The sequence below is a fragment of the Oncorhynchus tshawytscha genome, linkage group LG09, assembly GCF_018296145.1.
Source record: "Oncorhynchus tshawytscha isolate Ot180627B linkage group LG09, Otsh_v2.0, whole genome shotgun sequence".
Taxonomy (NCBI): domain Eukaryota; kingdom Metazoa; phylum Chordata; class Actinopteri; order Salmoniformes; family Salmonidae; genus Oncorhynchus; species Oncorhynchus tshawytscha.
In genome coordinates, this window is record NC_056437.1 from 43544754 (window position 1) to 43555298 (window position 10545).

A 10545-nucleotide genomic window follows, 5' to 3' on the forward strand; every position below is an offset into this window, starting at 1 on the left:
GGTTTCTACATATTTCCGTATGTGTTATTTCATAGTTTTGATGTCTTCACTATTAGTCTACAATGTAAAAGAAAAATTAGTAGGTGTGTCCAGTTTTATTCAAATGTTTTCAAGTACTGGTGAAAATAATGCATTCAGATGATTGCAGAGATTGTAATGGACACCTATGATGTGTGTAAAATACTTTTTTGAGGGTTGTACTGATTATAATGGCCTAACGTTAAGCTATTTGCCAGCTATGTGTGGTGCCATGTTTGTTGACATTATACAATACATTTTGCGTGTCATGTACACTTCTGTCTGACCAAAGATGTTATAATGAGGTGAAGGAATGGTTCAATTATCTTTCAAGTAAACTTCCGGAAGTTAGCCATCGTCGGATTACATTTGTTTTTTAAAAAGTGTTTTACTCAATTATTTCAATCAATGGTGAGCTTACCCGTGATGTGATGAATTATAAATTGTAATTGCTATTAGCTAATTCATATTGTGGTTTCTGTCAGCTGAGAATGATCTAAATATGACGGCTTGTGTTATGTCAATCTTTCCTCATTTAGCACAAGGTCTAATGTAGCCTACATTTTCCGGTTTTGAGGATTCTGCATGCTGTCTTTACTTCTGTGAATGTCTGAACATTGCATCCAAAAATTAACTGGTCACATTCAGGACAAAACTTTGCACGGACTGTGTTTGTGCAAAATGTTTCTGTGAAGAAACAGTGCGGCTAGCTCAAATGCTGACTGTTGTGTCAATCGAATTCTAAATAAGTGTTGTAATCACACTGGTTTGAGCTTACGTTGCAGGGACAACTGTAGATGATCACACTCGTTTGTTGGTACGTGTGAAAAGTTTATGTACCTTACTGTGATAGTTATTTTTTATAAAAATGGTCTAAAAGAAACAAAAATAGCTTGCAAAGAGCAATTTCTCACAAAGAGCAATTTCTCAAGCAAGAATTTTGCTAGGACTGTCTGGACGTGGTCTGAGTGGAGAGGGAAAAACTGAAAAAGAGTTGATATTGGCAGAGAGGTTTGGAAGTGTATTTCTTATTCGTCTAGTAACTATTATAAACCGGGTAGTTTAGATACTGGATGCTGATTGGCTAAAGCCACATTTAGCTGTGGGTATGTGAGCTTGTATACCACGTTTAGCCTTTTCATCTTGATATCATTGCGCCTTTCACCTTGATAAATTGGCTACATCAAAAATGGATTGACATGCCCATGTAGAAAATAAGAGTTTAGATGAACTTGAGAGAAACAAGTACAATGTGAAACAAACAAAGTGGGCTTTTGGAAAAAGGGATACATTGCGAGTTTGGGAGTTTGGGAGTTTGGGAATACAACAAAAAAACGGAGCTGAACGACATCCTACAGGACTTTTATGGTTCAGTCAGGAACATGAATGGTGAAGAACATGAGATTAGCAGTCATGCTGGACACCGAGCTAGTTTGAACCAACATATCAAAGATCCCCCCCTATCAGTTTGGCATGGAATATACAGAAGGACACCGAATTCACCACTACCAACAATGTGTTTGTCGACGTAAATAAAAACGTGAGCAAAGAGGCACTCGACAAAGCTGCCCACCACACAGCCATAACTGAAAAAGACATGCAGCTCATCAAACAATCCAAGGTTCTGGACACTGAAACACCTGATGGTTTGGTGAAGAAAGTATGGTTTGATGTTCAACTTCATTTTGAGCAAAAGGGTGAAGGAGGGAAACCGTCTGTTGAAACCTGACTCATTTAATATATATACAGACGAGAACAGCTTACAGTATGCGACTCTCTCATTCAACAAACCCACAAAAAAAACACAAGGGCCTGCAGGAGAAGAACAGGGAGAGTGGACGGGGATACATGTTTGAACTGCCGGGTGATCCCCTCTGCCTGATAGCTACGCTTAAGTAGTATCTGTCCCTCCATCCCTCCGTCGCCCCTGCATTGTACCTCCTCCCGAAATGGAAAGCAGTGAAAGGATACATATGGTATGTAACTGTTAGCTAGCTAGCTAAATCAATTTTACCCTGACAATATAACTGGTAGCTATGTCGGCCCAACTATTAGCTAACATTATTTTCTTTTATATCTTTCAGGTACATCAAAAAGCCGAAGGGAGTCGCAGATTTACACAAACCACTGCCTCCGAACCATGAGAAATAATGTCTGTCAGTGGACACAGATCTGAAACCTATCTTCAAAGTTACTGGATGCCAAATCTGGAAGCGACGAAGCGGTGGAGCACTATTCTCTCTGACAACAAAGCAGCAACTTCCCCAACTAGAAGAATGGCATCCATTTCCAGCAGCATGGATCCAACAAACAACAACATCGGCAAGGCAATAACAAACAATAAAGCGGGGCAATTTTTTCATTCATGCACAATAAAAGGCATCATTCAGATCAACATTAATAAATAATGCTGTATGTTAGTCACTCGAGAAGTGGCGCTAATGCTCTGTTTTTGCATACATTTAATGAAAACGTACTAGCTAGCCTGTGGTTATGTTGCATAGCAACCAGTCTAGCAACAAGACTACTTTTTCTGGTGGAATGTATTTATTATGAATTTATTTATTAAAACAAAATTTTCAATATAGATGTGTCTTTCTTTGCCTTACTGTGTTGGCAAATGGTTTCTAAAAGCAAAAAGGCACCTCTGGGGTTAGTGGTATATGGCCTATACACCACAGCTAAGGGCTGTATCCAGGCACTCCGCGTTGCGTTGTGCATTAGAACATCCCTTAGTCATGGTATATAGGCAGTGGTGTAATGTACTTAAGTAAAAATACTTTAAAGTACTACTTAAATATTTATTGGGGGTAGCTGTACTTTACTTTAATATTTATATTTTTGACAACTTTTACTTTTACTTCACTACATTCCTAAAGAAAATAATTTACTTTTTACTCCATACATTTTCCCTGACACCCAAAAGTACTCGTTACATTTTGAACGCTTAGCAGGACAAATTCACGCACTTATCAAGAGAACATCCCTGGTCATCCCTACCGCCTCTGATCTGGTGGACTCACTAAACACAAATACACAAAAGCTTTGTTTGTAAATGTCTGTGTTGGAAAGTGTCCCTGGCTATCCATAAATAAACATGTAATTGTGCCGTCTGGTTTGCTTAATATAGGCAATTTGAAATGATTTAAACTTTTACATTTTACTTTTGATAATTCAGTATATTTTGCAATTACATTGACTTTTACATTGACTTTTACTTTTACTCAAATAGTATTTTACTGGGTGACTGACCATTTTACTTGAGTCATTTTTTTATTAAGGTATCTTTACTTTACTCAAGTAGGACAGCCATGTACTTTTTCCACCATTGTATATAGGCCATATACCACACCCCATGTACACCCATCAACAGGCTGACATTTCAGGAGGTCTTTTCAAACAGCTCTTACACTAAAAGGGCATTGTCATCCTTTTCATATTTCACAGTATTATTCCAACATAGTCTGGAAATGCATATAACAGAGGAATTCATGTTTTTAACTGCACTGGGCATTTAAGGGTCTCAGCCTTTGTTGATTGTTAGGAGATTTATATCCCCCAGCTGTTTTCATTTTCCACAGGCGATATTTAATTTTGTATAATTATAATTTACTATTCAAATTACTTTACTTTCTTTGGACGAGAACCATCATGGCCACCAAAGTCGACTTGTGTTTGTTTTTGCATAATTTGTTTCTGTCAATGGGCTGCTTTGCTTGGACAACCTCTGAGAAAGTATAGTTTTTAAAAATAATAAATCACTACACTATCTTGTTTCGAAACGAACCGGCACAAGCCAGTGAAGTGTGGGGAATATTAGTGATGCAGCCAAATATTTTTTTACACAATGCAGATTGTTGTACAGCGATCCAGAGCTGTCGTCTCAGCATGACCCAATGAGCTGTGTTCAGTATTAGGGCTCTAGAGACTTATTTCAGAAGTATTTTTGTCGATGTAAGTTCCCGAGACTAATAGTCTTTACCTAGCAGCCATGCTTGTGCTAAGCCCTTCTCAAGGACATACACATACACCAGTGGAGAATGCTGAGGGGAGGATGGCTCATAATAATGGCTGGAACGGCACAAATGGAATGGCATTAAACCCACGGAAAACATGTGTTTGAAGTATTTGATACCGTTCCATCTATTCTGCTCCAGCCATTACCACAAGCCCATCCTCCCCAATTAAGTTGCCACCAACCTCCTGTGACATACACAAATACCTACACAGCAATGCACTCAAACTGGACTGGATTATACTGACATTGTTTACAGACTACACCAAGGGTTTCAAACATACGGGCGTCCAATCTAGGGGATAAACTCAATATTTTTTTAATGACTTAAACCAAATCGAAACTGTGTAGAAATGATAATGGACTGTCCAGCTTGCTAATAATCGCTAGACAGTCAGGGGAGAATAGAAAATTACCAAAACAATGGATAGAGAGCTATTTTTTGCTAATATTGATGGCAAGGAAATGCGGCCCCCGGGGCAAAATTTACTTGACACCCTTGGACTACACCTTCACACCATATCCCCCAATGGGCCAAATTTGATTGAGATAAGATGTAGCTTTTAACTTCATGTCTATAGGGATTTTCTTATGGATAAACATATACAGTAGATATGGGATTCCAGTACCAATATTCTAAGAATGTATTTTCTTCTTTACAGACTCTTCAATGGACTGAATGGGGTTAAGATAGAGAACCAAGGTAAACAATCCATGCTTATGTTTTTGAATGTTTCTGAAGAGGACTACGGAAACTACACGTGTGTTGCCCTGAACACCATGGGGATCACCAATGCAAGTATAATCCTCTATGGTAAGACTGCCTTACTGTTACTGTTGAAGTACTATATCGGTTTAATACTGTACATGTTTTTGTGTTATTGTGTGCACTGGGGATGCAATTATAGGAATTGAAGATGCTATAGTTTAAACACAAAAGTATGTGGACACATGCTCAAAATCATGGGCATTAATATGCAGTTGGTCCCGCCTTTGCTGCTATAACAGCCTCCACTCTTCTGGGAAGGCTTTCCACTAGATGTTGGAACCTTGCTGTGGGGATTTGCTTCCATTCAGCCACAAGAGCATTAGTGAGGTCGGGCACTGATGTTGGGCGATTAGCCGTGGCTCGCAGTCTGTGTTACAATTCATCCCAAAGGTGTTCAATGGGGTTGAGGTCAGGGCTTTGGGCAAGCCGGTCAAGTTATTTCACACTGGTCTCGACAAATCATTTCTGTATGGACCGCTCTTTGTTTACAGGGGCAATGTCATGCTGAAACAGGAATGGGCCTTACCCAAACTGTTGCCACAAATTTGGAAGCACAGAATTGTCTTGTATGCTGTAGAGTTAAGATTTCCCTTCACTGGACCTAAGGGGCCAAGCCCGAACCATGAAAAATAGTTTTGAACCCAGTATTGAGTGTTGCAACTGAGGACAGAAGATTTTTACGCTCTACGAGCTTCAACACTCAGCGGTTCCGTTCTGTGAGCTTGTGTAACCTACCACTTTGCGGCTGAGACATTGTTGCTCCTATAAGTTTCTACTTATAACAGCACTTACAGTTGACCGGGTCAGCTCCAGCAGGGCAGAAATTTGATGAACTGACTTGTTGGAAAGGTGGCATCCTATGACAGTGCCAGTTTGAAAGTTACTGAGCTCTTCAGTTCGGGCCATTCTACTGCCAATGTTTAGCTATGGTGATTGCATCGCTGTTTGCTCGATTTTATACACCTGTCATCAACGAATGTGGCTTTTGTAGGCTATATAGAAATAATGACACTCAAACTTAAAATCATTAAACATAATAATAAGGATTTATATCAACCTAATCAAGGTTTAGATGACATCACATATTCCTGTGTTTGATCTTCTAATACAGCTGCATGGGATTTCTACTAATGCATCCAATGGCAATGTCTGCGACAGGTATAATGCCTGGAGCCACCTGTGGATTTGACAATTACGATGCAGTTACACCTCCGACATTGCCTAAACAAAAGCACTGATATGCTATGCAGTTGTCGGTTACCCCAGGTTAACTTGGATCTGATTGAATAAAATCTAATTTTATTAGTCACGTGCTGAATACAATAGGTGTAGTAGACCTTAGAGTGAAATGCTTATTTTCGAGACCCTAAACAACAATGCAGTTAAAAAAATATGAATTACAATAGGAAATAAAAGTAACAAGTAATTAAAGAGCAGCAGTAAAATAACAATAGCAAGACTATATACAGGGGGGTACCGGTACAGAGTCAATGTGCGGGAGCACCGGTTAATATGTACATGTGGGTAGAGTTATTAAAGTGACTACGCATAGATGAGAACAACAGAGAGTAGCAGCGGTGTAAAAGAAGGGGAAGGGAGGGGCAATGCAAAAAGTCTGGGTGGCCATTTGATTAGGTGTTCAGGAGTCTTATGGCTTGGGGGTAGAAGCTGTTTAGAAGCCTCTTGGACCTAGACTTGGCGCTCCGGTACCGCTTGCCGGGCGGTTGGAGAGAGAACAGTCTATGACTAGGGTGGCCTGGAGTCTTTGACAATTTTTAGGGCCTTCCTTTGACAGTGCCTGTTATAAAGGTCCTGGATGGCAGGAAGCTTGGTCCCGCACTACCCTCTGTAGCGCATTGCGGTCGGAGGCCGAGCAGTTGCCATACCATGCAGTGATTCAACCAGTCAGGATGCTCTCGATGGTGCAGCTGTAGAACCTTTTGAGGATCTGAGGACTCATGCCAAATCTTTTCAGTCTCCTGAGGAGGAATAGGTTTTGTTGTGCCCTTTTCACGACTGTCTTGGTGTGCTTGGACCACGTTAATTTGTTGGTAATGTGGACACAAAGGAACTTGAAGCTCTCAACCTGCTCCACTACAGCCCCATTGATGAGAATGGGGGCGTGCTCGGTCCTCTTGTTCCTGTAGTCCACAATCATCTCATTTGTCTTGATCAAATTGAGGGAGAAGTTGTTGTCCTTCCACCACACGGCCAGGTCTCTGACCTCCTCCCTATAGGCTGTCTTATCGTTGTCGGTGATCAGGCCTACCACTGTTGTGTCATCGACAAACTTAATGATGGTGTTGGAGTCGTGCCTGGCCGTGCAGTCATGAGTGAACAGGGAGTACAGGAGGGGACTGAGCACACACCCCTGAGTGACCTCTGTGTTGCGGATCAGCGTGGCGGATGTGTTGTTACCTACCCTTACAACCTGGGGGCAGCCCGTCAGGAAGTCCAGGATCCAGTTGCAGAGGGAGGTGTTTAATCCCAGGGTCCTTAGCTTATTGATGAGATGAGATGAGGGCACTATGGTGTTGAATGCTGAGCTGTAGTCAATGAATAGCATTCTCACATAGGTGTTCCTTTAGTCCAGATGTGAAAGGGCAGTGTGGAGTGCAATAGAGATGGCATCATCTGTGGATCTGTTAGGGCGGTATGCAAATTGGAGTGAGTCTAGGGTTTCTGGGATAATGGTGTTGATGTGAGCCATGACCAGCCTTTTGAAGCACTTCATGGCTACAGATTATCTACAGAATGCAGGTACACCTCCGATATTGCCTAAACAAAACAAATGATATACTATGCAGTTGCTGGTAACTGGGGGTTAACGCTGATCTGATTGAATCCTGGCCTAAATGTAGATCTGTCTGTATGGTGGGGTATAAAGCAGACATATACTGTACATATTGTTTGTCAGTGGTCTTATTCATAGTTGTGGGGGGAAAATCCACAGTGAGCCAAACTTGCAGTTTTGTAATGTAGAGTAAAGCCATTAATAAATGAATTGTAACATTGTTGACGTGAATAGGACAAAAAGCACCAACTTCTTGATTATCTCTAGAGGCATATCATGTGAATGAGCTGAGCCTCTTTGGACTCAATAGCTATTGAGAGAATACAATAGCTCAGTATACAAATTTGTTGAGTCATAGAAAACTTCTAAAACTCTTAGGATAGCATTACAGTTAATCCACAGTGTATTATCAACTTTTCCTTTGAATGCAGTTCCAGCAGTTTAACAGAGAGTAACAAACTTCAACAAAAACACATATTAAGAAGCAATTTTAGCCATCCTACACTATTCTATTCTCAACGTTATAATCATGAATATCTCCTCTAGCCTCAGTTGTGCTCCTCACTTCACATGCCAAGGTATTTGGGGAATGTTGTTTGTTTTGTACTGCATGTTTCTTTTTGATCATCAAAGGGTATAGAATACCCTGTCATCTCTGATATGAATGATGGATTTGTGTTTAAATAGCTATTTGAGTTCCTGGCTATGCTTTGTTAAGATGGTCAGTGTCTAATGGAGCATATGCTCAGTTTTCAAAGCAACCGGTCCTATTCAATGTGCAGGAGGAATGCATCTTGTTGGTTCTTTACCTAACGTTAATGCTGATGATGACCTCTTTCCAGTCCTCCTTCCCCTAGATTACTTTCCAGGAAAAGGCCCTAAAGCCAACATCCAGTTTTGTTGTCAGTTAAAGCCAATAGATCCCACACTTTTTTAGCTGTGGAGGGGGGATAGACACAGTAAGAGAGCTAAGTGGGGTAAGCACTGTCTCTTTAGATGCCTTACTGTGAAGTTAATATCTAAATATTTTTCCCCACAGGCCCTGGGACCATGATGCACGATGTGAACAGGGCAGCACTGTCGCCCCACTGCTCATTCTGCCTCCTGCTGACTGTTTTCTTTTTGTTCCTACTCAAGTTTTGATGCAACACAGGCCATCATCAGCTTCTATCAGCACTGAAAAACAACAAGACTCTTGGTCCCAGAAGAAGAAATGGAACAAAAGGAACCACCAATAACATCGTTGGTTCGCGCTTCTTTTTTTGGGGTTGGCATTGGCGGTATGTCTTCTTTTGGACAAAAACCAGAAGATGGGACATATCTAGGAGGGTGGGGAGGGAGAGGGTCGACCTGGAAGCTGATCTGAGGTGATGGTACTACCAAGTTTGTGTCACTCCAACCTTTTGTATGTAAAAAAGGGGAAACAAAAAGTTAATGTAAGTGTTGATAGTTGACTGGTTTTGCCCAAATATTGAGGTGTACATTCAGATTACTGGTGTGTCCTGTCCTGTTTGTTCTCTGTACAATAACATAAGCTTTTTTAAAGTAAATTACAAAAAAATAAAACATGCAATGTGATTGTTCATTTTACTGTATTTTTACAGTTGTATGCAACAGAATAATAACAAAAACAGACCATTCAATATAAACAATGTCAACTTCAGTGGCAGAACAACACAGTATCAAATATTTAAGGATTATTTGTGACAAATGAAGTCCATATGCAGCAAAAAAGCACTGTTGAAGCATAAACAGCACTGACACAGTTTTTGGGGTTGTCACTGAGAAGAACTGCATAGTCAAAGACAAATGATGACAGTGCTTTTTAAGTTCTCTGAAATTGGCTAACGCCTTTTTAAAAGGAAGTTTTGAGACAGACAGACTGATATACACAGGCAGAAATGTGCGAAGAAAACAGTTTATTCACTGCACAAGTGATTTGTTCTCTCACTGACTACAGTGACATCCCATAATCCCATTTAGCTAATGTGGGTGTCTACGAACAAACCGCAAACGGTAAAGTAAAAACAACATGATTCCAACAGGATACATGTAGAAATGCGTCCTGCGCTCCCCACTACAAGAAGTGAAGAGAAATGAGTCATTGAGAGTCATTGATCAAATGTTCTGATCTCTCTTTAAATGGCAAAACATTGCAGAAAACAAGAGAGTATAAACCCAGAAGTCATTCTAGCCCTCTGCATTGACCAGGGATTGAAAAATGGTGAATGTCTGTCGGTTTGTGTCCTTTCATTGTTTCAGGCCCTATTCAAATAAACATTGAAACTGGTGTGCATATTGGATGTGTATATCTGCATATCTATTGAACAGACACAAAGGTTTCTGATTTAGGAACAGTTTCCAAATGACTTTGCCTGATTACCTAAATTACTGTCACAATCAATTCTAAAAAATTCTGCAAAGAGCCTAGCAGAAATTCACTAAACCACGTTATTTATTTCCTCTACTTTAGAATGTTTCTCATGTACTTTACCTGCATGGTTAACTGTTTGATATAGCCAGGGCCGGCTCCAGGCATAAGCGGTCGCTTACGGCCTCAGGCTGCTAGGGTGCCCCAGAACAGCAACAACAAAACACTTTTTTTTAAGGAACTCGGGGATCTCAAGTTACTGTTGAGAGTTAAAATAGTAGAATACACAAGGAGCAAGTATGAAATTTGGTTGTGCATCAGAATTGTTAAAATCTCCATTAGCCATGTCAGCCAACTATTTTTAGATCGGTAAATTAGTCTAGCCAGCTATCTACACTTGGAGTAATCATGGCTGAACACCGACCAGGCACTTAGGGCACATGCCCAGGGGCCCTGACCTCAAGGGAGCCCCCATTGATTTGATTAGAAACTCTCACTCAGATATCATTAACATCATTAACATGGCATAAGTTATGGCAAATTGTGGAGACCTGCAGGAAATTAGCTTTAAAACTGAA

General features: G+C 40.5%; 1 protein-coding gene across 2 annotated transcripts in view; it reads left to right on the forward strand.

Moving 5' to 3' along the window:
- opcml (opioid binding protein/cell adhesion molecule-like) overlaps positions 1 to 9179 on the forward strand; it is a 404588-nt gene extending 395409 nt beyond the window's left edge. For both annotated transcript variants that reach the window (XM_024432025.2, XM_024432024.2), the window contains 2 exons: positions 4696 to 4847; positions 8636 to 9179. In XM_024432025.2, the coding sequence (XP_024287793.1) occupies positions 4696 to 4847; positions 8636 to 8739 (256 nt within the window). In that variant the 3' untranslated portion in view covers positions 8740 to 9179. The remainder of the gene's footprint in view (positions 1 to 4695; positions 4848 to 8635) is intronic.
- Positions 9180 to 10545: the final 1366 nt, after the last annotated feature.